Source organism: Miscanthus floridulus, chromosome 8 (genome assembly GCF_019320115.1).
Source record: "Miscanthus floridulus cultivar M001 chromosome 8, ASM1932011v1, whole genome shotgun sequence".
NCBI classification, from domain to species: domain Eukaryota; kingdom Viridiplantae; phylum Streptophyta; class Magnoliopsida; order Poales; family Poaceae; genus Miscanthus; species Miscanthus floridulus.
In genome coordinates, this window is record NC_089587.1 from 62,514,348 (window position 1) to 62,540,938 (window position 26,591).

The following is a 26,591-nucleotide window of genomic DNA, read 5'->3' on the forward strand; positions in this document are numbered from 1 at the left end:
TCAATATGGCCATATGCGGAGTATACTTGACTACTATTAGTCACATGAGGCACATACTTATGTGCTGCATTTGTGCTACAACGGGGCGAGACGAATGCGTGCTATAAGTTGTAGAGCAGAAACATAGTGTGGTGATTTATGAAATCAATTTCTATCTCTCACCTCTATGAATTTAAGATAAGATTATATCTAAAGTTAAAAAGGTTGTAGAGTGTCAAATTTCAAGTTAAATAACCTAGCCCATAAAGGAGATTCTAATTCCTCTAAAAATGAAGGATTCAAATGGGTCATAAAAAAACAATATAGTGGTTTTCTGGTGGACGCCAAGACCAGTGGCCCACGTAAGGGCGTAAGGCCCAAGCCCACCACGTTCTCGATGCCACCTGATCATTCCTACTAGGGTTCCGCATCCCTCCCCACCTATATATACCGTCAGCCGCCGCCATCCTCCCATTCCCCTCTCCCCATCGCGAACCCGCCGCCGACGCAGCAGGAGGAGACGCGCCAAGGAGAGCACGCGAGAAGGCGACCATGAGGGCCAAGGTATCCTCCATCGATCTCCCCTCCTACTCCTCGCGCCTACTATCTCGTCGCTTAGATCCGTGTTGCGTAGCAACCAGTAGCTCTCTACTCGGTTCGTCCATGTTCCGGGGCTGTGATTACAAAGAGAGAGGCTCGAGTGGCGCAATTTTGGGTGGAGTCCCTTTCGGGACGGCGGATCTTGCCGTGCGCGCGTGGTGCCCCTCGTAGCGGCGGTCGGGTCTGGATCGTTAGCATGGGACGCGAGGTGCCGCCCTGCGCGAGCCGAGCCGAGCTGAAACAGATCGTGTTGCGCGGGCTTGGTATCTCGTGTCCCGTGCCCCGGTTCCGCATGGTCCAGCCGCTGCGGTCTGGGAGGCGTCGCGCGCTTGTGGCCCCGCCGCCTGCTAGGGTTCTGACCCGGCCACGGTGAAGGTTTCTTTATCGCATACACTTGATATGAGCCCTGTGGACTTAAGCCTCTGCTGCTGAAATCTAGTTATTAGTATAGAATTGTATTTCTAGCAGCATCTGATGGTGACTGTAGAACTTGTCAATGCTTTAATTGTTTAGAGATTTAGATACTTTGTTACTTGGTGATTGTCAATGCTTTAATTGTTTAGAGATTTAGATATTTTGTTACTTGATGATTTGTTTGCACTGCAATGGACATGGCACTGGAAATATGCAATTGTCTTAATACAGTATGTTTATTTTTATCAGTGTTTGTCATTACTAATGCTAGTCAGCTAGTCATTCACATACTCCTGAATGAGATTTTTATTCCGCGTTTACCTTTAATCTGTTTAATTGTTGGCTTCCTCCACTTAGCCTGAAGCATAAAAAGTTAGCAAGGTGCTAGGCACTTAAGATAAGAATTCTATTTGGTAGTTAGTTGAAAATTGTGCGTGACAGACAGGTTCTGTTGAATTGCCTTCTATTTTGTTTCATTCTGCTAAGTGTCATCGGACCATTATTCTTGTATAAGGGTAGTACTGTTCTTTTGCATAGTAGTTAGATGTATTTCTGTCTGTCTTGAATTGCCTTGTACTTTATTTCTGTTGTCAGTTAACTGGGTTATTCTCTTTTACTCCCTCCATTTCAAATTATAAGATGTTTTGGCTTCTCTAGGTACATTGCTTTTGCTATGTATCTAGACGTACACTATATCTAAGTGTATAGTAAAAGCTTGAATCTCAAAAAAGCCAAAAGTCTTATAATTTGGAATGGAGTATATAAGAACAGTCCTATTCTTCTGCATTTTAGTTGGTTGCATTCTCGTCTATCCTGTGCTATTATTTTTTCCTTTTATCTAATGCTCACTCGACTGATGCATTCTCATCTGTCAATCATCAGTGGAAGAAGAAGCGCATGAGGAGGCTGAAGAGGAAGCGCCGAAAGATGAGGCAGAGATCCAAGTAAGCTGATGGAGATGGATGGTGGACGTGATGGCATGCTTGTGTACATACATTTCTTCAGATGCGTTTGCTGATGGAGAGATGTCAACCTGGCGTGGCGTCATTGTTCGCCATCAGTCTAATGGCTTGCCTTGGAAACCTGCACTTCAGTAGGCCAGCTATCGTGGTTCTAGTTATATCCAGAGTTTTGCACTAAGACAAATCAGTCTGTCTGTTTTGTGAACCTATTATGATGGAGCTTTATTTGCTGCTAATATCTACCTACCTATTAAGTAATTCCTGTGTTTGTGCTGAGCGTGGCTGCTCTTTCATTGTGTTATTGCGGTATCTGCCCTTTTTGGAGCTGGTTTATCTGGCATCTATCTGTAAATTATCAGAGAAACATAGTCCAGCTGTGGTGAAGAGCTCACCGATTGGTATGCTTCAGTGCAGCTTGTCATGCTGTCTGCATCTGAAGCTGGCTGATGGTAGCATATGCAGCTCGAGCCTTCTGTTGTGACAAGCTGTTGCTCAACATTGATTCTCATTGTAGAAATGGTTTGCTTCCATTAGTATTTTGACTTTCTCGGCTCGTCTGCGGTCGATCGCACTGTCTGAGCAGTGAGCATAAGTGTGTCCTAATGGCCAAGTCCCACTCTGCTCCATATTCACCAAGCCGAAAACCTGATGCACAACTGTCGCGAGTCTGGCTTTGGGTCGATTCCAAACTCTGATACCCGTTCTGAGTATTTATTTTAAAAATCGCTTAAACTTTAGTTTTTTTTTATTTGAGCAACACCACCCTCTTTATTCAAACACCTGTATTCAAACACCATAAGTTAAGAACCACACATGCCGCCCTACCTCAACATTGATCAAGCTATGAGCTATTCTAAGAGCATCGGTGTTTGAGTCCCTATGCTCATGTACAAACTCAACATTACTAAAAAGCTGCCTTCCTCGCTTAAACATTGTCTGTTGGATTAGCCAACCAAAAAAAAATGCACAATCCTTCCGTAAAAAAAGAAAAGAAAAGAAATGCACAATCTACGGTCCATTTCGAAGCCGCAAGCGTGGACTAGTGAAGCCCACGACAGGGCCTTTCGTTGAGGCCCAACCGAAGGCTCACTAGCCCAATGCGAAGCCCTGTTCGGCCAACCGAAGGCTCAACGCCGTCTCGCTCCTCATCTCTCTCTCCACCAAACCCGCTCGTGCTCTCCGGATGGGACCACCACTCGAATGGACGGCGCGGATCTCCCCTCCCACTCCGCCGCCACGGCAGCCGACGGCGACCGGCCTCCGGAGAGCGCGGGCGACGGCGGCGTGGAGGACGAACCTGCCGCCGCGCCCCCTCCGGAGCGGTGCGAGGCGCTGGCCTCCGCGATCGCGGGGGTGCTGGCCGGCGCGCTGCGGGAGCACGAGGAGCGAGCGGCCGCCACGGCCCGGAGCCAGGACGAGGTCGCCGCTGCCGTAGACCGCCTCAACGGAGGTAGGTGCCTCTCTCCGCCCCAGCCTTCGACTTTCTCTGCTGCTGCTGTCATGCCGTGCGCGCGTTCTGGCTTAGGGTTCTCCGGCTTCTGATGCGTACCATTCTGTCTGGACACTAGCTTTTGCGTATTGTGGCATTCATTCAAACCGAAGAGTAGTGGGATTCAGATGACATACTAGCAATTGAGTTGTGAGCTCTGTATTTTATCTATCTACTTTGCCTTGTTTCTTGAACTAGTCAGTACTCTCTCGTAATTTCGTCGTCATCATGGCAATGAAATTCAGGGACATCCCAAAAATGTACTTTGCCTCTTTGGGATTCTAACCGAAGACTAGTGGTATTTAGATGACATACTAGCAAATGAGTTGTGAGCTCTATATTTATTTATCTACTTTGCCTCTTTTCTTAAACTACTCAGCACTTTCGTAATTTCCTCACCATGGCAATGAAATTCAGGGACGGTCCAAAAATTTACTTGTTTTCTTTGGGATTGTAATAGTGAACAGGGTGAAGTCGAAATTATATCTCGTTGGAACTTGCAACTGTAATTTAACTAATGCACCATAGTATTTCTTATGCGAGATTGCATGTTCTGTTTCTTGCGAGTATTGAGATGCATATGAACCTGATTTGAACTTTACTGTGTCAAACTGTCAATATTGTGACCCAGGAACTTGATTGAATCTACTTCTGCTGTTCTTAGTTGCACTTAACATTGTTATAGAGTATATCACGACTAGGATAGAGTTACTTGGGATTGGGATCCTTGTGTACTGGCTTGGCCCCAAGTCATGTAAACTCTTTATGTACTGTCCGAGAGGCTGAATGTAAATAATCCAATTCCTCCTATAAACATAATTGTTTTTAGTTGCACCCGAATCTACCTTTTATTTAGTCCAATTTCAGTCTCTTCATTATCTCAAGCGAGTTAACAAATAAATGGATGAACTAGAAAATTCTAGCAGTTAAACAGTTAAAATTATTAAACTGAGAAATTCATGATTCTGACATGGGCACATGTGTCAGCGTCCAACTTGCCTGCAGGTGACCAAGTTTCCAACCCGGTAAAAAAAATTTTTGGACACACCAAATACCAGTTGGAGAACCCCAAGCCACTTGGAGAAATCTCTTACATTTTCCTATGCTCCAAGGCTCCACGCTTTTTTTTTTTTCAAATTTTGTCTCACCTATTGTGCTATTGTCTGTGTGCACATTATTTTGATGGAAAGTATGTATGTGTATGCAGTAACTGTATGAAACTAAGACTAAGTTTTTGCAGAGCTAGACAGGCTATTAGAGAATGCACCCTCAATGGTAATAATGCAACATTCAGCAAGGATTTCCAGTATCCGCAAGAGGATTTCAGCAATGAACATGCTACTCAAGTCCATACAGCGACGCATAGATAACATTGATAGAATTATTTCTACTGGTACGTCAAGTGGTTCTGTCTATCATTATAATGTTTTTGTCTTACTCTGTCTGTGGATCGGCACAGTGAATCATTTTGGACACATTGCTTTTGTCTACAGATCATTCATCTCCTGTACAGAAAGCCGGTAATGAAGTTGGATCAAGGTGCACCACTTAGTTCTCCTTTTTTACCACTTCTCATTGTTTATCTTTGGGGTAGTCATGATAAATCTGAACAAGCAACGTTAAGTACACCTATGGCTTTCAATATCACGAAGTTAGTGCTGAAGATCAAGTCTTATAAATTTCTGAACAATAGATGCATAGAAGTGAGATGTCATAATATCGATTTTTCCCAGAGATGTATCATCAAAATATTCCAATCCTTTTTATCGCATATTGGAGTGGGGAAAATCTTTTGTACTGGATGGTCAATCTCTTTCCTGTGTTCTTTTCGTTGCAGACAATGAAGCTTGCTTTCCGCTTTGGAGTTTACCCTTGTATTCAAATATGAAATTATATTCAGAAATCATATTATCATATTGACACTGTTGAGTTGTTTTGATATAGAGTAAAATGCATCCATGGTCCTTAAATTATTACCGTCTTCCCGTCTAGGTCCTCAAACTAAAAAAACGACTATTTGGGTCCTTGAACTATTGTCGTTATACACCAATGGTCCAAAACCTGCCACGTCCGCACACAGCATCCAAAGTGACGGTGCCACAGTGGCAGCTCGACGACGTGGCCATGCTATCTTCTAAAAAAACCTGTCTCCTCGTCCGTCTGTTGCTCCCTCGTCCGCATGGCATGGCGCCTCGCCCCTCGCCCGCCTGGCGGCGGCACTTGCTCGTGCGCCCACCTGGCGGCTGCGGCATCCAGCCCGTGCTCGCTTGCCCACGCACAATCATGGAGATTGCTGCCGGCAGCACAGAGGTGGCAGCTGCGGGGACACGGCGGCGAGCAGAGCGCCACTGCCCGGGCACGCACGCCCCACGGCGTCCACGGCAAATCGCGAACTCGAGCCCGGCGGTGGCACATCGTGAGCTCGCGCCCAGCGACCATGGCGAACGTGCCCGTGATGAGAGCCATCGGCGAACGTTACCTGCCCATCCTCACACAAGCACTCGATCTGCGAAATGCAAAGCAAAGATCGATCACATTAGTCAGGTCAGGTGACACCAGGATGCTAGCTGGACCAGGTGCAGGTTGTGGTTCCTGGACAGAGCTTTCCTCATGTCGGAGACAACGGTGGCGTCGTCCATGAACTTGACGCTGATATGCACCTCTCTCGCCACCTCGCGGAGCTACAGCGTGATCTCCTTGTCACTCTCTCCGAGGCCGACGGCGCTGAAGGAGTCCGGGACGCGGTACGAGTGGGAATGCAGCTGCCTCCTCGTCCACTTGTCCATACCGCTGATGGTTGGGAGTCTTGGCTGGGCGTACTGGCCGGAGGCCACGACGACAGGGTCGAACACCTCTTCCGCGATGACCACCTCGCCGTCACAGTCGATCACCATGTCTCGACGAGCACCTCACCGTCCAGCGCGTCATGCCATCGTCAGCTATGCGCCGCACCGCCAGGGCGACGTGCAGGACCTTGGTGTTGAGCCTGACGACGTCGTTCATGAGCCCGAACGCATCACAGAAGTCCCTGATGTACCTGAGGTACTCGCCGTGACCCGGGTACCGGCGGCGGCGGGCGTTTCAACCAAGGCGGAGCCAATGGCTACTAACCAGGCATACCCGGTCACTCCTTGTTTCTCCAGGAAGAATCGGAACGTGAAGTCCCGATGCGAGTAGTTACCCGGGAACCTGCCCTTGCGCTCCTTGCTCAACGCCGGGATGGAGTCGGAACTCGGAAGTCGGAGAAGCCCATATGCTATCCCTAGGCACGTTGAGGCGGAGACGCCGCTGTGTGCATGCCGGCAGCGCCGACACCGAGAGGATCGCTGGCGTCGGTCTTCGGGTTGTATAGCCAATGCCCGTTGCTGCCGCTCTGCTCCATGAATGTGGCCCTCGCGGGCGGATACCAGCCCGGAGACGCCGGCGCCGACCACGCTTCCATGGTTGCGGCCCTGCAAGGGCGACGGCACCTTCGTGGCCCGCCCCGACGCCGCCCGGATGGAGAGGAGGGACTTGGGAGTGAGTAAGAGTACGTGGCAGGGTTTGTTTTAGAAGGTAGTATGGCCACGTCGTCCAGCTGTCACTCTGGCACTGCCACGTTAGATGTTAGTGCTGACATGGCAGGTTTTAGACCATTGGTGCACGGTGACAATAGTTTAGGGACCCAGATAGTCGCTTTTTTAGTTTGAGGACCCAGATGGGAAAACCCAAAAAGTTTAAGGACTCTGGGTGCATTTTACTCTTTGATATATGCTTGCTTGTTGAAGATGGCAACATCTGGAATTTGTATTGTTATATTTTATCAGAAATGTTGGTAGATACTAATGTGCCGGATGTAATTCGTTTGGAAGGTGCCTTCTGGCCAGGTTTGTCACCAAATTCCAAACCAAATGTCAACGTTCATATGCAGGTATCTGTTTACTCGATGGATCCAATCAGCACACCTGCATAAACAGCTTTGCAACTTTCATTGCTCGTGCAGGAGACTCGGTCATGTTCTGCCGACCGCCGGCAATGTAAATTGCCAGGTATGTGCAGCAAAGCAATACAAACAAACATATTTCAGAAGAAAAAGCTGGCATGCAGCAATGCAATAGAAACAACAGCATATTTCAGAAGAAAAGACATAGCTTTGTTCCGACTGTTTCAATGCTGAAAATAGGCAGGAATTCGCTGCGTACAACTATGTAACACGTCCACCTGGAACAACAATGAAAAAAATGTGCTGAAAACAGGCAGGAATTTGCTGCGTACAACTATGAAACACGTCCACCTGGAACAACAATGACAAATTGTCGGGTGGTCTTCATTGAAAAAATGTCACATTTTCATCAGAACAAATAAAGGTACAGTGACAGCCATGAATCTACAAGTTACCCCAGGACGACTACAACAAAATAAACTAAGCAATGAACAAGGTATGAACCTCAAATGGAGGTTCTCCTTCAAGCCTGTACATGTGTTGACTATCTAGGATCTTTTTCCGCTAATTTTACAACATCACTGACAATAACCTTACAGCTGAAATGGACATTACAGTTTGCAACTGTATTGTCATAGGCGCATGTAACCTTCTTTGTGACCTTTGAAGAGTTTCAGATGTCTCTTGTTCTGAGAATTGCTCCGGGTCAGTTCACGGCGGGTTCTCCATGCAGTCACATGAGAATATAATGAAGGAAACAAGAAACATAACAACAGAAGTAACAAGATCACAACACATATCAGCATGACATTCATGAAGCCATCCCGGTTTTTAGGGTTCTTGTTCTGCTCAGTCCATGGCACGCCACCAACATTCATCCCGAAAACTGACAAAATTTTGCAACATAAATCAGGTAAATGAGAGCCCTTAGAAGAACAGAAATTAATTCAGGAAAGTATACGAGTGAGCACGATGAACTTACCTCCAGTGACAATGGAAAGAGGAAGGAATATTATGGAGAGAAATGAAAGGTAGTACAAGCTTTTATTTATCTGTTCTGATTGCCAACTGTCCAGACTAGCCTGAAGTGTGGTAACTCTATTTGTAATGAATCCTAGGTTTTCTTTGAGCCTTCTGAGGCGACCTATCAGATCTTCAAGGGCTGCTATATCTCCGGTTGCGAACCAACTCTTGCTCGCACATTTTTCCTTCACACGGGGGAATACTTGTTCACCGTGAGAAACAACCTAGAAACAAAATTGTAGCAGTCTGTGACTTCTGTTCCATAGATTAATTGAAATCAAGTAACTGCACTTTTAGAACCTGAAAGCCAAATTATAAGCAACACAGCATGATAACCTCAATGTCAAATCAGCACTCACGTCATGCACATTGCGATTTTGACTAAAGCAGTGCAACTTATAAAATAGGCAAATAGCATTCCAGGTTCCTAATACATTTCCCAGAAACTTGAGAGAGAACTCATACCTGAAGCAACCGCTGTAGATCAAGATGCATTTTGGGGAATCTCCTTCCATCCAGCAAAAGTTTCCTCAGAAAGTGACCACCTGCAAAAAGCACAATCCACAGTTCATAAATAAAAAAGCCAAGTCATCTTTTTTGGAGAGAAAAAGGCGAAAATGCGAAACGATATTTGTCGAATACTAGAATGCAAGGAGAGTACGTTTGCCATATGGTGCCCCTATATATTTGCACAATGCTAATAAACCTTTGCTGAAGCACACATCATTTAACTAGGCATAGGTCGCATAGCATTGTTGTAAATTTTAGATGGTTTGGAACTTATGATCAGGGTCTACTTTGGAAACTCTACTGCCATTATATAGGATCCTGATTCATGAAATTACATGAATACATGTAAAAGAGTCATCCTCGAAGTTACATTCAGGACCTGCATTCCACCATTCCAAAATGTCTGGAATTTGTCCTTCTGATGCAAAGCATACCAACCCCACCCTCCTAACAAACCTTGCAACTTTTTTTTTTAAAGAAAACCTTGTATGCAATCATCAGTCAAATCTAATTCTAACACATTGATCTGAGTTCATGCCGCAAGAGGTCAGCATTTTTGCCGTCACCAACACCAACCAAAGAGGCGTAGGTTGGCCGCAAGCGAATACTTTTATCCAGATGAGGAATGAATGAGAGCTTTACGCGATGATTGTCCACCAAGAAAGCAACCTCCGACCGCTTACCTTTGTCGAGCTGCAGCTCGATGGCGTCCAGGTCCATCTCGAGGCGCGTGACAATGTCGTGGACGTGGTCTACGTGCGTGCCAAGGACGTGCACGAGGAGGTTGGACACCGTCCGCGGCACCGGGTTGTCGGTGTGCGCGCCGTCCGCGTGGTTCATGGCGAGCAGCGACTCGAGCAGGCGCTCCTCGATGACGACGCCGCCGTCGACGGCGCGTCCCCCGCCGTGTCCCTCGTCGGAGAACGAGGCGGCGACGACGCCGAGCGGCACCTCGGAGAGGAGCGACGCCTGCCTGGTCCCGAACGCGAGGCGCGGGACCCCGCCGACGGACACGGTGACGACGGAGCTCTCGGTGATGCGCACGGCGAGGCGGAGCGCGTACGCGCTGCCGACGGGGCCCGGCGAGCTGACGCGGAGCAGGAGTGCGCCTGCGCCACCGTCGCCGGAGGAGGAGGAGGAGGAGGCGCAGTGCGGGCCCGTGGCGACGAACGCGAGGATCTCCTGCAGCGTGAGCGGCGGGCAGAGGAGCTCGATGAGCGCCTGCGCGTGGTGGAGCAGCTTGGCCGCGGAGCGCGGGAGCTCCACGTGGTGCCACGTGAACTCCCCGGGCCGCAGCCGAGCCGAACCGGACGCCGCCAGGCCCAGGCCCCAGGGCGCCTCGGAGAAGCCGCCCTCGCCGTCGAACACGAACGCGTGACGCGGCACCGCGCCCGACAGGAGCGGCTTCCCGACCACGGGGGACGGGGACGGGGACGGGGGCGGCGGGCCCCGCCGCGGCCGCATGTGGTTGGAGCCAGAGACAGAGCCGAAGCCGGCCGCCTCCGCGCGCGGGGCGGGCTCGCCGGCGCCGGCCGCGGCCGCCATTGGCATTGTAATTAGCGCCCGCGGGACGCCACGTGAAGGCGTATTATACCACGGCTTTGTACAAGCTGCAGGGACCTCGCGGTGAGCTCGTGAAATATCTCTGGACCTTTATGCAAAAACGATCTTGGCCGTCCGTGCCGGCGTGTTGCTAAGCGCTAAGCGTAACCCGGGGAGGTTAGTTGCAAACACTATAATATTATTAGTGCATTGTAGTAGTAATAATAATACCATTTTATATTAGTGCAAAATACGGCTACATGGATATGTTTTTCAGTAGAATTATTTTTTAAAGATGTTTTTAGTTAGGGTTGGTGTCGGTGATTAATAAAATAAACCTTTTCTGGGAGGTGATTTGATTGATCTGGGGAAAGAGGATGAGGAGGGTGGGTGATCTTTGCATGGGTTTGACTAAATTTTGGGAATCTCTCTGGTTTTGTGCTTGGAGGCTGGAGGTGGATCACATGTGCACTGCAAGTGTTATTAATTCATTAGTATTAGCCAAACTAGAGCGCTCCCTCCAAATAAGTGTTGCTATGGTATTCGTGCCGGTCAAATTGTTGGCTTTGACTAGATTTGTAGAAAATATTATCACATTTATATCTTCAAGTAAGTTTATTGTGAAAATAGATTTAACGATCTATCTAATGATGCTAATTATATATTATAAATATTAATATTTTTCTTGTATATATTTGGTCAAACTTAAAGTATTTGACTCTTCATAAAGCGGGAACAACACTTATTTTGGGACGTAAGGAGTATTTCTTTTTGGTTTCCAGAAATCGACTGTTACTCTAGTTTGGTTTTGTTCAGATGCATCATGCATGTGAGCCCAGTCAGACTTTAATGAGATAAAAAATGAAAGAAAATCAGAGAATATTTTGAGCAAAGGCTTGGAACGTGACTAAAGAAAGCCACATGAGTTAATAACATTTATAGGACATAGATCTCCATTTGTTTGCATGCATAATAAGCAGGGTTTTATTTATAGAGGTTTCAAGGTTTTGATTTGCATGAAATACTAGCCAGGTCACTCTTCTTCTTTTTTCGAACTTAGGTCACTCTTCTTTGAGAGGAAAAAAAACCTAACCCAACCTTTGGTTTTCCATGGAATATAACTTTTTTTTGAGCAAATTCCATGGAATATACTTTTTTTAGGAAGCCACGGAATATAACTAACAGTTTTTTTAGGAAAAAATAAACATCACTAGGGGCCAGCCATGAAGTCGTGATCTAGGCCCTGCCCATTCCAAATACGGGGGCGTGGTCTCGTGGATGAGGATCGCTACCACAGCCCAGCCCATCGTGGAAATGGGCTACCCCTCGTCCTCGCTTTGCGCGGCGCGACGTGAACCCCGGCCGGCGCCGGCGGCTCCTCGCCGACATCATCAGGAATGGAAAGAGCCCACCCGTCACTCGAACGGGCCGGCAACGCGGCGGCACTGGCATGTGACGTCTGACAAGGAGAAGCTGATGAATCCCGAGCATGCGTGCAAACGCATGGTCATACATCCTCCGTGTTCGAATGGGTGGTTCTCGATCTTGGAGTTAGTCAAGATCTAGCTTTGCAGCCGGCCTCTCTCGTTACGAGCCTGTGTTCCCACATATTTCAGGTTCACCAGAGCTGACAAAATATAAGGCCCAGTTAGAACGGGTGGTGACCACCGAGGCCTTAGGCGCTCCCACAGGTCCTGGTCCACCGGAGCTGCAATATATAAGGCCTTTCACTACCGGAAACCGGCTCTTTGGCTAGTGTTTTTATGTTTGCCGAGTGTATTTCTTCGGGCACTCGGCAAACAAGCTCTTTTGCCGAGTGCTGTAAAAAACACACTCGGCAAAATAATGGCACTCAGCCAACAAATTCTTTGCCGAGTGATGAAAAAAAACACTCGACAAACTACTAGGAAAAAACACTCGGCAAACACAGAGACACTCGGCAACAAACCGCCTTGTGAACATCCGTCAGTTAGTTTGTTGGCCGTTAGGAGTTTGCCGAGTGTCCGTTAGTGGCACTCGGCAAAGAACTAAGTTTACCGAGTGTTTTTTTTGCACTCGACAAATAAATAAGTTTTTTTCTCTTCTAACTTTGAAACTTTTTCTACTCTTCATATACAATATGTGGTACTCCATGTTAAGATTTGGTACATTTCTGGATCTGTTTGCTATATTTAATTAATTTATTGTATTTTAAGGATTTTTTTGGTATAAGTCAAATTTGAACTGCAAGTGATTCAAATAATAGAATAAAATGAGTAGAAAATGATATTTATGTTATTGAGTCTGGTATGAGGTCTTACCTGGGAAATGAAAAGAAATTTCGAATATCTTGTTCAGAAAACACGACCATGAACGTGTGGCCGAATAGTTTTTAAATTATAAAAAAAACAAATGAAGTCTGAAAATCATGAGATTTGTCAAGATCTCATGATATCATATGTGGAGGCTGTGGTAAAAAATTGAGAAGATTTCGCATAATTTTTCACGTACGATGCTTATAAACCGAAGCATCTTAGAAAAAAAATCGTAGCGTTGAGAAGGATTCGGTAAGATTTGGAGTCAAAGTGACGGTCGAATTGGGGTTTGACATCAAAACTTTTTGTATAGGCAATAGAGAACATAGATTGTTTGATGTGAAATTTTGTTAAATTTTGGGATCCATTTGATAATTTTAATTTATTAAATGCAATTATAAAATTTTAATTGATATAAATTAAATTTGAGCTATAAGAATAATATTCCTAGAAAAATCAAATATATATTTTTGAGTCAATTTGACAAGGTATTTTCAAAGTACATCGGAACAAATTGAGAAAAAACACGGCCTGAAAAAAGAAGGAGAAGGAAAATGAAATAAATAGGTTTGCCGAGTGCCCAAGCTGGCGTTTGCCGTGCTAGACCTGGGACACTCGGCAAACCTCCTCACCGGCCCCACACACGCACAGTAGTTTAGAGTTTGAAAATAAAAAAACAAAATATGTTTGCCGAGTGCTAGATCACGAGCACTTGCAAACCTCCTGATAACCACCCCAGGCCAGCCTCACCCACACGCACACACACAGCCACCGCACGCGCACCACACACATGTGTCCCGCCGTCGCCCCCTGCCCCCAGCGTCCGTGGGAAAACACGTTATGGAAAAGAAGGAGAAGAAGGAAAATAGAAAAAATTAGGTTTGCCAACTGCCCCTTATCTGGCACTCGGTAAATCTGTAGTTTACCGAGTGTCAGACTTGGGACATTCGGTAAACCCTCTAACCACGTTAGTGATCCGTATCTCCAAAATGGAGCTCTCCCATTGGCCCAAACTCCTCTTCCTGGATCCCTCCCCTCTTATCCCTTCCCTCTCCCCCTCTCTCTCCTTATCCATTCCGGCAACCGTGGCGGGCGGGACGGCACTCTGGCGGCCGTGGCAGGTGAGGCGGCGTGGCACTCCGGTGGTCGTGGCGGGCAGGACGGCGTGACACTCTGGCGGGCGGGGCTACGCGGGTCGGTCGAGGCACGCGGGCGACGGTGGGGGCGACGCGACACTCCGACGGTCGCGGCAGGTGGGGCACGCGGGTCCGCCGGGGCACGCGGGCGACGGGCGGCGTGACGTGGCACTCCGGTGGCCGTGGCGGACGGGGCAGCGCGAGTGATGGGCAGCAGGCGGTGGCGCGTCGGGCCATGCTTTTTTTATTTTCACAAAAATATATGCCGAGTGTTAGGGTCTGGACACTCGGCAAAGACATACATATTTGCCGAGTGTCAGGGCCAGGGCACTCGGCAAACAAGGTCATGTTTGCTGAGTACCGAGGCCGTTAGACACTCGGCAAATACGCCGTGACCGTCTCTGCGCCGTCACGTTACTTTTTTTTACCGAGAGTTAGTTTCAGCACTCAGCAACATCTTTGCCGAGTGCCCGATAAAAAACACTCGGCAAATTAGACACTCGGTAAACACGCCATAACCGTCTCCGCGCCGTCACGTTACTTTTTTTTACCGAGCGTTGGTTTCAGCACTCAGCAATGTCTTTGCCAAGTGTCCGATAAAAAATACTCGGCAAATAAACTTTTACCGTAACTGTGTACACCGAGTGTAACACTCATTCCAGTAGTGTTTTGAGCCCTACTCAACCTAAAAGACTAGCCTGATGATCATGAAGCTAGCTTGCAGCCGGCCCAGCTCGCTACCACGAACCGTCTTACTTAACCCAAGAATCTAGTCTGATAGGTGAATGTTTTCTCAATTTATATGTTGTGTTCTTCCACGGTCACTGCATGATATGGGACTAACCCCGAACACAACCCCCCCCACCCCACCCCCACCCCCCACCCCCCCCACCCCACCCCACACACACACACACAGCCCGAAGAACCGAGGGGGCGCACCACACAGCGCGATCTGCGGCAGCGCGTCCTCAGGCGCGCGTGCGTGGCGGCGGCGGCGGCGGCGTTCATGGTCGAGCTCCGTGGCGAGGCCGAGGCCGCGCCGCTGGTCGACCTCGGCGCCGGCCAGCACGGTCACGTACGTATGGCGTTCCAAGCTTTCATGGGGACGGCACACGCGCCATGGCGAGGGACACCAACGCACTAAACGGCCGTCGATCGGTGTAGTCCCCACTCTCGGCCGCCCCGCCACCGCAGCGCCTCCGTGTGCATAGCGTAGCTTAGTCAGGTGCCGGATGGTCAGAAGCAGCCAGTCAGGCCGCCGTCGCCCAGTCCACGGAGGTGAATTCTGTTAGGATCGACGATGTGTATGTACCTTTCTGTGTAACCTGTATATCCGGATAGGCTCCTCGCCCTTTCAGTAGATGCACCGCAGCCGGTGCCGCGGTGTAGAAGACGTTCAGCTCCGGCGAGATGAAGTCCAGTGACGCCGGCGGTGTCCTGCAGAGGGAGACGGCGGTGGTTGGGGCACATCCCGTCGCTGGCAGCATCTCTTTAGATCGGTATTAGGGTTTCTCTTTGGGTGGGTGTGGCGGCTCCGGTCAACCTCGTAGTCCGAGCCCTCACCCCCACCTTCCTTTTATGTGTGCTGTGCGACAGGGGCCCTCCAACCGAATTAGGGTTGGGCTCCCCCGATCAGGGAGCAGAGATAGGGCCCAATAGGCCGTTGGGCCTATTGGTGGAGATCAACTAACATTCTCCCCCTTGATCTCATTCCATCTTTCACTTTCATATCATTTGCTTTTGTTCATTCCATTACAGATTAGCTCATAGAGCATATCTCATCGTCACGGTCCATTACCGATAGACTTAACAGCTACAACTCACTACTCTGTTCTGAAATAGATACTTATCTTTGGGCCTTCTTTTGTCCAGGAATATTTTAGGCTTTCCCTTAAACCCAAGCTAGCTACATGTTCTCTGAACACCACGTCCTCTGAATATGTTGGGTGGTAAGCCTTTTGTAAGCGGATCCGCGAACATCCTTTCTGTTCTCATATGCTCAAGACTTATGACTTGATCCTGGACTTATCTTTCACAACATAATACTCTATGTCAATGTGTTTGGCAGCACCACTTGACTTATGTTGTGAGCATATTGTACTGCCAGATTATAATCGCAGTATTACTTTAAGTGGTCCATAGATGTCGTCAACCACCTTCAAACCGGGTATGAACTTCGTTAGTTAGTTCACCTGCCCGTTGCCTCATAACATGCTACAAACCGTCATACATTGTGGACGATATAGTGACAGTTTGCTTTGAGCTTTTCCATGAAATAGCTCCCTTTTGCGAGATGATAGGAAATCCACGTCTGGATATGCATTCACTCTCGCATAATCAGAATCTGAATATCACACCATGTGGAGTGAATTAGATCTTCTATATGTCATCATGAGGCCTTTCGTTCCTTGCAAATAACGCAAGATTTTCTTTATCAATTTTAATGTTCTATTCCAGAGTTCCTCTGAAATCTGCCAAGTAAAACCCAGTAACAAATGCCAAGTCAGGGCGTGTTTATACTTGAGCATGTTGCAAGCTTCCGACAACTAAAGCATATGGAACCACTTTCACTTTATCGATTGAGCTCATATTGGTTCCTGGGGTATTTAAAATCCCCATATCTGTCGCCCTTGACTATAGGAGCAGGTGATGGACTATATTTGTGCATACTGAATTTATTTAAGATCTTTTCCACGTATGCCTTTTGTGACAGTCCTTATACCCTTTTTCTTCTATCTTGGTGAATCTCGATCCCTAGAACGAACGAGGCTTCATCAAGATCTTTCATATCAAGTTTTGAGGACAAAACTTCTTTGTCTCCTATAGTAGACTGACATCACTACTAGCAAGTAAGATATCATCCACATACAGGACAAGGAAGATAAACTTCTCATTCTTAAACTTTGCATAGACACAATTGTCCTCTACATTCTCTTTTAAAACCCAAAATTCTTTATTGACTGATCAAACTTCAAGTACCACTGTTTTGAAGCTTGCTTTAATCCATAAATGGATTTCTTTAGGCGACATCTCATTCGTTCTTTTCCTTCCATGACAAAACCTTTCGGTTGTGCCATGTAAACATTTTTCTCTAAGTCGCTGTTGAGAAATGCCGTCTTTACATCCACATGATGTAATTCTTAATCGTAATGTGCCACTAATGCCATTATGATTCTGAAGGAAACTTTACATGAGACTGAAGAAAATATCTCATTGTAATCAATCCCTTCTCTTTGCATATAGCCTTTTGCCACAAGTCGTGCTTTATATTTCTCTATATTCCTTTGAGAGCCAAGTTTTGTTCTGTAGACCCATTTACAGCCTACTGTTTTGACTCCTTTAGGAATTATTTCCAAAACCCAAACTTTGTTGACATTCATTGTTTTCATTTCATCTTCCATGGCTTCAAGCCACTTTGATGAATGATCACTTCTCATGGCTTCTTCAAATGAGGTGGGATCATCCTCCATTTGAAATTCCTCAGTGTTGTACACTTCATAATCAGCAGGAATAGCTGATTTTCTAACTCTTTGAGACCTTCTAGGGGCCTCCACATTTGGCACATCTTCTGTTTGAGGCTGTTGTTACTCCCCCTCATGTGTGGCAATTGGTTCTATTGAATCCTGAAGAACAGGTTCCTCATTTTCATTCATTGTTGCCACAGGTGGGATAACAACTGGTGCTGGCACCACAGTATCTAGCACTGTCGGTGCAGCTACAGCAGGTAGTGAGAAAATTGGCTTATGAATCATTGGAGTGGGCGCTTGCACCCGCTTCACTTCAAGGTCAATTTCTCGAGCTACCATGCTCCCCCTCATTAATTCGTCCTCTAGGAAGACAGCATGTCTCGTTTCCACAAACTTTGTATGTCTCTCTAGACAGTAGAAACGAAAACCTTTTGACTTTTCTGTGTAGCCAAATAAATGACAACTTACTGTTTTGGGATATAACTTCCCAATGTTTGGGTTAAACACTTTAGCCTCAGCAGGGCTCCCCCCCACACACGCAAGTGGTTAAGTGAGGGTATTCTTTCTGTCCACAACTCATACAGTGTTTTGAGCACCGACTTTCTTAATACTCTATTGAGAATATGAATAGAGGTTTTAACGCCTCCATCCATAGGCTCAACTATAAGGTGGAGTAAATTATTATACTGCCCACCATATCCATCAGGGTACGATCGATTCTTTTAGCTTCTTTATTCTGCTGAGGTTCGCCCGGTATTGAATACTGGGCTACTATACCATTCTTTTAGGGTATGCCGACCGTAGTACTCCATCACGGTCAGACCTGACTGTCTTTAATCTTTAATGTCTTAAATTTATCCAATACATCTTTTCTTTCTTTGATTGGATAAATATAGTCATAATGGGAGTAATCATCTGTGAATGGATCATAACCATCCACACTCTTTATAGGAAACTGACCACAGATGTCTGTGTGAATAATCTATAAAATTCCTGCGCTTCATTTAACATCTTTCTTTACATACTTTTCTTTTATGCATTCTCTGCATTGTTCTTAATCTGAGAGCTCTAATGGAGGAAGAACATCATTCTTAACTTGTCTTTCTATTCTCCCCCTCGAAATATGGCCTGAACGATAGTGCTATAATTTCGACAACGCATCGTGAGCTCTCTTATGCCACCATTTCCAGAGTTACACTCTGTCACCAGCTGCTTTATCAGCTGAGTAGCATATGTCTTTGAAGTGTCAGTGAACTGACTCTTTATTCTATCGAGGTACTCGGTGACCGTGTCACATTTTGAGATTTAGCCTACAATTGCAGGTTCAATCATGTTCTTTATCACAGCCAAACTTTTTCTTGTTGGTAGTGATTCATTTCCTATGCCCAAGGAGTCATAGGATATCTTTTTGGGATTCAAAATCCCTCTCTTTAGTTGCCCAAATGGCATCATTCACTTTTGTCTCCCTCACCGGTGCCACAAACTCAGTGGAATACGGTGAGGTGACTACCCAGTCCACCTTAGACAAGATGAGAAAACCAGGTTAAAACTTTTCTTAACATAAAATAACACATCATTTGCATGCCTTGATTCCAACGTTGGTCAAAATCAAAACACACAATTATTCTTATACACTAATTCTACATCACCGTTGGGCAGAAATAGAATTAATGCATAAATCTTTAACTTTCACAAGTGTTCTTACATACTAATTCTACATCACCGTTGGGCAGAAGTAGAATTAATGCATAAATCATTAAAATTAACATCTGTTCTTATACACTAATTCTACATCACCGTTGGGCAGAAGTAGAATTAATACATAAATCATTAACATTACGATATTGTTATTATCAACGTTGGTCAGAAAATAACAACATCATAATCATGTCAAATCTCTTTTTCTCTCCAATTAAATACCACATTGGTTCAAAATAACTGGAGAATCAACGTTTTCTTTAGCAGCGGAATAACTTTCTTTTTCTCCGATTAAATACCACGTTGGTACAAAATTAATTGGAGAATAAACTATTTCTCTTTAGCAGTGGAAAAACTTCTCCTTTTCTTGAATTTTACCCACAGGGAAAAAAAGTATTTTCTATTTCCTTTAATCTATTAATCAATTTCCAGGGAATAAACGTTTTCTGGAAAATCTTTTCTTTTCTCCAGTTAAATATCATGTCGGTTCAAAATCACTGGAGGATGTACTTTTCTTTCGCAGCGGGAAACATATGCTCAATTTCTTGAATTTTACCCATAGGTAAAATCACTTTTCATATTTTCTTTGATATATTTTTTCATTTTCCAGAAATTAGCAATTACTGGAAAAGAAAAAACTGATCTTGATTCTTTCCCTTTTTTTCGGCCCAACCGGTAAAACCAGCTCGGCCCAGCTATTCTCCGTTCGCGCTGCCGCACCCAGGCCGCAACCTGGGCCTGGGCCGGCAAAGCGACTCGGCCGCGCGCGCCCGCTTGGGCCGCATCGCTGGCCCGTTCCATCTCGGCCGTCCGATGGAGATCGACGGCTGCGCGTCGATTTCGCGCGAACAAAACCGCTGCCGCGTCCTCTGACTGGAAACCCTAGGCCATTCGAAGTCTCTGCTTCTCTCTCTTCTTTCTCTCTCAGCGCCGCTCTCTCCTCTCTCTACCTTGCTCTCTCTTCTCAGCCAAGCAGAACCGAGCCAGACGAGAGCGAGTGGTGGAGCGAGGCGGGCATCCATGGCACCGCCGCTGGCCCCCTCGCCGGCGTGCGCGCTCCCCAGCGAGTGAGCGCGCCGCCGTCGAGCGGCCTGGCCGCGGTGACCCCTTTGCCGAGCCCGGCGAGCAGCAGCACCGGTTCGGCGGTCTTTCTTCTCCCGCGCCGGCGAAAGGTTTTCGCGACGCCCGGCGAGGTTCTTTCTTTTCCCGTTCTTCCCCGTCTCCTTCTCTCTTCATACCGACGCACAGGAATTAGGGTTAGGGTTTGGGAATGGGGTTTTCACTGTTTTCTTTTCGCTTGTTCATCCGAATGGGATTAGGGTTAGGGTTTCAGTGTCCCGACCCCTGTTCTTTTCCCCTTCCCCTTTCGGATTTGGATGCTTTTCTTTGTTTGACCGATTGGGGTTAGCCCTTTCTCCATGCGAGTTAGGGTTAGGTCTTAGGGTTCTTGAGATCTCTTTTCCCCTTTCTTTTCTCTGACATCCGAATGGTTCTAGGGTTCGATTCTGTTTTCTTTTATGTCTTTTCTTTCTTTTGATTCGACCGATTCGGTTTTCCTTTTTGGAGTTCATCCGAATCGGGATCTAGGGTTAGGGTTAGTTTTCCGACCCTTCTTTTTCTCTTTGTTCTTTTCTGTTTTCCTTTCTTTTCTTTGATTTCTTTTTCTCTTTTGGATTTAGGGTTCGGCTTTGTTCATCTCAAGGCCGAAACCTTTTCTTTCTTTTCATCCATTCTTTAACCCAGTTAGGGTTAGAGTTCAAGGGCCGATGGCCCTTCCTTTTCTACGATCCGAATGGATCTTGTTTACTTTTCTTATTCTTCTCTGATCCGAACACGGATCTATTCTTTCCTTTACTTTTGCCGTGCGCCGTCGAACGGTGCGGCTCCTTTCCCCCACGCGCGGTGGCCGTGATGACCGGTAGACCGTGAGCCGGTCTCTCTTTCTTTTGCTTTTACCCGGTTAGGGTTAGGGACACACAGAGGTAACCTGCTCTGGTACCATTGTTAGGATCGACGATGTGTATGTACCTTTCTGTGTAACCCGTATATCCGGATAGGCTCCTCGCCCTTTCAGTAGATGCACCGCAGCCGGTGCCGCGGTGTAGAAGACGTTCAGCTCCGGCGAGATGAAGTCCAGTGACGCCGGCGGTGTCCTGCAGAGGGAGACGGCGGTGGTTGGGGCACATCCCGTCGCTGGCAGCATCTCTTTAGATCGGTATTAGGGTTTCTCTTTGGGTGGGTGTGGCGGCTCCGGTCAACCTCGTAGTCCGAGCCCTCACCCCCACCTTCCTTTTATGTGTGCTGTGCGACAGGGGCCCTCCAACCGAATTAGGGTTGGGCTCCCCCGATCAGGGAGCAGAGATAGGGCCCAATAGGCCGTTGGGCCTATTGGTGGAGATCAACTAACAAATTCAGGTGAGCTTGCCATTGCCTGTCCCCTTGTTCTCAAATCTCAACCCATCTAGCACTCGCTAACAGGGGGCCAAATGATTTCGCATGAACTGAAAACTGTGCTGCGAATTCGGTCATGACATCTTCCGGTTATCTGAACTTGCAATCTGGTTACTGCTTGCATCCCATCACTGCAAAATGGATTTAGCATGAACTGAAAAACTGTGCTGCACAAAGGCACAAACAGCCATCTTTTTACACAGACTTCCTTTGAAAGGTGCCTGCTTTTTTTTTGGGTTCTTCTTCTACCTTCTGGATAACCACATCCAGATCAGCACTTTTTTAGAATTATCATCCAGGTCAGCACTTCAGTTCAGCAGTGAGAAAAAACTGAAAACGACCGACGCAGTTTCTGCAAAAACTCTCTATAGAGTTGAGGCTGCAGAATCTTCAGCTGGTCAAATCTTATCATGAGGAACGCTCGAATTAGGAGTGCCGCTTTTCTGTGCACAGTAAAAAGAAGCAGGCAGCACACCCCCTGTGGCTAGCTATCACTATCCTTTCTCCACAAGCACAAAGTAGCTGTCTTGTTTTTTCAACCCGAGAATCCGAATTTGCAAACCGCTAGAGTGCAGAGTCGACTCAGCGTGTCTAACATTGGTAGGACAAGAATAAAATTCCAGGACACAATGCTTCGCTCCTTTCCATTCCTTTTTGGCTCAAAGTACACAGCAGGCTAGCGCACACGGCTGGCTAGCGTATTTACATTTTTCAGATCTTTTGCTGCTCAACAGTTACTTCTTCTTTTTATATAACATCAAGCTTCAAAACACACTTGATTTTACATTAGCTGTCGTTGTTGACGATGATGATAGTAGTTATACATGTCCACGAAGGGTTTAGTTTATAGGCAACCCCTGGGACGATTACCAGGAGTTCTTGGTCATGTTTTCCATGAGGTGACACCAACGGCGACATTGCTCACCTGGGACATATCAGAAGAAACAAAACAGTCAAGTCAGATTGATTGTTCATAGTTCACTTAGTGACTTGACAACGAGGGAAAACAAACGATTATGGTCATAGTGTTTCAGATAAATTCATCACCAGTTTGCCCTTTTCATCCAGCGTCTTAGGATTCTCCACAAGAACCGTCTGGGGCCGAGCATCCTGCAAGTAGGAGCATGAAAGTTGAGCGAATAAAGCCTGTTTCATTATCGACGAACATTTGACATCAGTCTGGATTCAGACGGTTTGTTTCAACCCAATGGACCAGCACTTTCATCGCAATACTAGATGGTCCAAGAGGATTTCAAGCGAAAAATCTCGGCGGGACGTGTGTGGAATATGCTAATCATTGGTAGGATTTCAAGTACTTGCCTACTTGAGGAACTGATTCCCATGAAACCATGGAGCAACCTGAACCTACCAAAGTTGTGATTTTTATGAAGGACAGCCCCACAATTGATGCAACAAAAGGGGTGGTTGTGCTGTGGTCATCAACTGCTTAATGGTCCCATCCCATCCCATAGAATTACTTTGGAGACCAATAGTACTGCCTCCTAATAACTTTGGTGTTCTATATATGTGTGGAACTGTACTGACCGGTGAGACTAGGCAAAAACAAGGACTCACCGATGGCGCTGTCCGTGCAGAGCCACCGGCGTTGTTGTTCTGTAGGAAGTAGTTTGTAAATGGAATATGAGTTGGCTGTGTTTAGTTGGGTGAAATTTGGGAATTTGGCTACTGTAGCACTTTCGTTTTTATTTGGCAATTAGTATTCAATCATGGACTAATTAGGCTCAAAACGTTCGTCAAACGATTTCCATTCAAACTGTGCAATTAGTTTTTTTTTCGTCTACATTTAATGCTCCATGCACGTATCGCAAAATTCGATGTAATGGCTACTGTAGCACTTTTTGGGAAAAGTTTTTGGAACTAAACAAGGCCTGCCATTGACGACATAGGCAACGACGATGAAAAGACAGATTCAGTGTTGCAGTACACATACCCTGACTGGATTGATGTTGCTGCATGTTGGGCACCCGACTGTTGTCGCTCCCGGTGGGTATGCCAGAGTTGTCCGGCATTGCCCGCATGACAGGTGCCCCATTTGGTTTCCTGCTTCAGTTTAGGATCAGGAAACTTGTGTCAGCTGGAGGATGAAACTTGCAGGAGAATGCAGTTGTAGCCTGTTTGTTGCAGGCAGACTAAAGGGAATTGGACACGAGGTTTCACCTGATCTTGTGGAGTTGAGCCTTCTACAGTGCGGGCAGCGTATGTTGGTGGCGCTGCGGGAGTGCACCAGCATGGTGAAGCAGCCGGCACAGACGAGTTCAGACATCTCTGGTCCTACAAGAAAGCAGAGATTTAGCTGAAAAAAAACGAACAGGCAATTGCATCTTTAGACTGTAGCATCATGTCAACAATAAGCTGTTTCAGACAAGGAAAAAGGCTTTGTGCTTTATGCATATATGTATGTACCTGATGGGTTAGCGACGGTGAAAGTGTTGCAGGTTGGGCAGCAGACGCCGGTGGCTCCCCTGCGGTACTGAAGAAGGCGCCTGCAGCCGCTGCAGACCAACTGGCTATGCATGCCTGCAATTGGAAATTGGTGCGGTTAGAATTCCAAATCGCAGTTCAGCTGCAAGAGGATGCAACACTTTGATCTGACCCTTTTTTTTTCGCGAACTTGGCTTTGCACGTATTTCATTAAGAGGGAATTGATCTGACAGTTACAAAACAGGCTACGTGGCTGCGTATATCCATCATCCCTTTCTCTATGGACTCAAGAAAAAAGAAAACGGGGGTGGACTACAGCATGTATATATATGCAGCTGTCAGCAGAGAGTGAGCACGCCAATTCAACGGTGAGCTATCTGCTATATTCTACTGCATTTGCGACCATGTTTTCCTTAATGGAAAGGATGACGCCATGAACTTGGACAGCTCTGGTCACATTTTGCGGTGGGCAAAATTCGACATGCACAACATGTACAGGTGCTAGGTGGCTAGCTGTGCTGTGCATCATCCTGGCCTGAGATCGATCTGTGAACTTCTAAAGCATGGTACGTAGGCAATGCGCAGGGTGTCGCATCGCAGCTATAGATGAGATGAGAAACTCAGAGCTTGCGCACCATGGTAATAAGCTAGCTGCCGCGCAAGAAGGAGAAAGAAAGGAATCTGCTAAACCCTGAAACCCAAGCATGGAAGCCATAGGGCAAGAATGAAGATTTACCAAGGCAAGAACCCCAAGCTATATTCCGAACAACGCACGTACGTGCGCCTTTGAACTGCAGCTAAGCTAGCCGGAGGAGGAGAGAGAGAGAGAGAAGCTGGAGGAGATGATGATGGAGAGAGGGGTTTGGGTTGTGGAGCTCCACGGTGGCAGGAGACGGGGGGTGGGATCATATTTAAGGGCGGGAGGGGGATGGCCGGCCGGCCAGCCGAGGTGGATTCTCTCATCTCTGGGGCGGGGCGAATGGGATGGGGGATAGATTATTATTCGCTGGCCTGGCCTGGCCATGGAGGAATCCCGGAAAGAAACCGACGTCGGCGCCGGGGGAGATGATGCTGAGTGGATGGATGGGCGATGCGTGTGCGTGTGCCTGGTATGGATGGATGCCTTTCGGATATGGCCGAATTCCCTGCCCCCGCGAGCGAGCGTAGGCTCAGCTCAGCTCAGCTGCCGAGCTCTCTTTCCCGACCTCTCCTCCTCCTCCAGTCCTCCTTCCATCGAATCTCCCCCTTGGCGCCAATAATTCCGCTTGCTCCATCGGGCTTCCTGTCGTTTCCTGGAGAACAAAAACTTGGAATTGTTAATCCTCGCTCGGAGGTGGCCGGGCGGGGCGGATTCGGTTCTGACTTGTCAAGGCGGCCGCGACAAGTGTGCTCGCCGTTGGCTGCCTCTGCTTGGCTAGCTTTACACCTCGGTTTGGAATTGCGGCTTGAATTCCGCCTAGGCCTAGCTTAGCATGGCGCGCCTTCCAACTAGCTTGCCACAGTACCTTTCAGTTGGAATTGTATCTTTAGGCCGTACGAACACGCACTCTTTTACTCTGTTGTATACTTCCCGTCCTCGTAAGAATATAATTATCGAAACCACGCTGATCAAACTAATTCATATTTGAGTAAGTTTATAGTAAATAGTACTATTATTTATGGCTCTAAATAAATTTATTATAAAATATATTCTATTACTAATCTAATATTACTTATTTTGTACCATGAATGTTAGTAATTTTTATATAAATTTAGTCCAAGTTCAAATTGTTTGCTTTCTCAAAAAAACGAGCATTGCATTTTTTTTGAACATTGGAAGTACTACCCCCACGTTCCTATACCTAGATAATGTTTAAGTACTCCATGCCATAAAAAACACTTGTTAGGTAAAGTCTGGTTTAGAACATGGGAATTTTTTTTCTCTATTCCTACATCTTTCTATAAAATCAAACCGATTTCTGTGAAATTCATGTATGATTCTTAAAAAATTCCTGTATATTCCAAACTGATTTTAAACTTTGTATGGTCTCACTACCGGAATCCTTAAATTTGCCGAGTGTTTTTATGTTTGCCGAGTGTATTCCCTCGGACACTCGGCGAACAAGTTCTTTGTTGAGTGCTGCGATAAAAACACTCGGTAAAAAAACACTCGGCAAATAAGAGGTTTGCTGAGTGTCAAAAAAACACTCGGCAAAGATGGTGTCAAAAAAACACTCGACAAAGAAATAAAATATTTTTCCTAGACAAGAAGGAGAAGAAAAAAAATGAAAAAAAAACTTTGCTAAATGCTCAGATCTAGAACACTCGGCAAAGTAATAAAATATTTTTTTCTAAAAAAGAATGAGAAGAAAAAAATAAATAAAAAACTTTGCCGAGTGCCCGATTTGGGACACTCGGCAAACAAAAAATATCTTCAACACCCAACGCCCCACTCTCTTTCCTCCGCATGCACCTGGCCCCCCTCCCCTCCTCTCCCTCTCTTCCCACCGCCGGCGCCCCTCCCCCTCCTCTCCCTCTCTTCCCCAGCGGCGGATCCGGTGCGGCCGCCCCCTCCTCTCTCTTCCCCAGCGGCGGATCTGGCGCGGCCGCCCCCTCCTTTCCCTCTCTTCCCCGGATCCGGTGGCCGCGCCCTCCTCTCCCTCTCTTCCCTAGCGTGGCGGGT

At 46.7% G+C, this 26,591-nt stretch overlaps 3 protein-coding genes and 1 long non-coding RNA gene across 5 annotated transcripts; 2 read left to right on the forward strand and 2 right to left on the reverse strand.

Moving 5' to 3' along the window:
- Nucleotides 1–407: 407 nt before the first annotated feature.
- On the forward strand, nt 408–2,213 carry LOC136472294 (uncharacterized). The gene is made up of 2 exons (XR_010762311.1): nt 408–543; nt 1,876–2,213. It is a non-coding gene; the product is annotated as an uncharacterized lncRNA (long non-coding RNA).
- Nucleotides 2,214–3,067: 854 nt separating this feature from the next.
- On the forward strand, nt 3,068–5,360 carry LOC136472295 (uncharacterized). Its single transcript, XM_066470019.1, has 3 exons — nt 3,068–3,405; nt 4,685–4,837; nt 4,938–5,360. The coding sequence occupies exons 1-3, from the start codon at nt 3,156–3,158 to the stop codon at nt 4,994–4,996; spliced, it is 462 nt and encodes a 153-aa protein (XP_066326116.1). The 5' UTR covers nt 3,068–3,155; the 3' UTR covers nt 4,997–5,360.
- A 2,271-nt stretch (nt 5,361–7,631) lies between these two features.
- Nucleotides 7,632–10,610, reverse strand: LOC136472296 (uncharacterized). Its single transcript, XM_066470020.1, has 4 exons — nt 9,583–10,610; nt 8,855–8,934; nt 8,349–8,613; nt 7,632–8,252 (listed from the first exon to the last, which is right to left on the reverse strand). The coding sequence occupies exons 1-4, from the start codon at nt 10,448–10,450 to the stop codon at nt 7,999–8,001; spliced, it is 1,467 nt and encodes a 488-aa protein (XP_066326117.1). The 5' UTR covers nt 10,451–10,610; the 3' UTR covers nt 7,632–7,998.
- A 10,954-nt stretch (nt 10,611–21,564) lies between these two features.
- LOC136472297 (protein LOL4-like) lies at nt 21,565–24,802 on the reverse strand. Of its 2 annotated transcripts, none has more exons than XM_066470022.1 (6): nt 24,666–24,802; nt 23,912–24,025; nt 23,666–23,779; nt 23,439–23,548; nt 22,535–22,597; nt 21,565–22,412 (listed from the first exon to the last, which is right to left on the reverse strand). In XM_066470022.1, the coding sequence occupies exons 2-6, from the start codon at nt 24,021–24,023 to the stop codon at nt 22,371–22,373; spliced, it is 441 nt and encodes a 146-aa protein (XP_066326119.1). In that variant the 5' UTR covers nt 24,024–24,025; nt 24,666–24,802; the 3' UTR covers nt 21,565–22,370. The 2 variants fall into 2 exon arrangements, with proteins under 2 accessions (XP_066326119.1, XP_066326118.1); XM_066470021.1 differs by having other exon boundaries at nt 23,439–23,551.
- Nucleotides 24,803–26,591: the final 1,789 nt, after the last annotated feature.

Coding starts and splice junctions, on each gene's coding strand:
- LOC136472295 (XM_066470019.1), top strand. CDS start 3,156: ATGGACGGCGCGGATCTCCCCTCCCACTCCGCCGCCACGGCAGCCGAC. Junction 3,406..4,684: donor CGTAGACCGCCTCAACGGAG/GTAGGTGCCTCT, acceptor AAGTTTTTGCAG/AGCTAGACAGGCTATTAGAG. Junction 4,838..4,937: donor TGATAGAATTATTTCTACTG/GTACGTCAAGTG, acceptor TTTTGTCTACAG/ATCATTCATCTCCTGTACAG.
- LOC136472296 (XM_066470020.1), bottom strand. CDS start 10,450: ATGCCAATGGCGGCCGCGGCCGGCGCCGGCGAGCCCGCCCCGCGCGCG. Junction 8,935..9,582: donor CGAGCTGCAGCTCGACAAAG/GTAAGCGGTCGG, acceptor TGCTTTTTGCAG/GTGGTCACTTTCTGAGGAAA. Junction 8,253..8,348: donor TCTTTCCATTGTCACTGGAG/GTAAGTTCATCG, acceptor AAATTTTGTCAG/TTTTCGGGATGAATGTTGGT.
- LOC136472297 (XM_066470021.1), bottom strand. CDS start 24,023: ATGCATAGCCAGTTGGTCTGCAGCGGCTGCAGGCGCCTTCTTCAGTAC. Junction 23,780..23,911: donor CACCGTCGCTAACCCATCAG/GTACATACATAT, acceptor GCTTTCTTGTAG/GACCAGAGATGTCTGAACTC. Junction 22,598..23,438: donor GCAACATCAATCCAGTCAGG/GTATGTGTACTG, acceptor TCCTACTTGCAG/GATGCTCGGCCCCAGACGGT.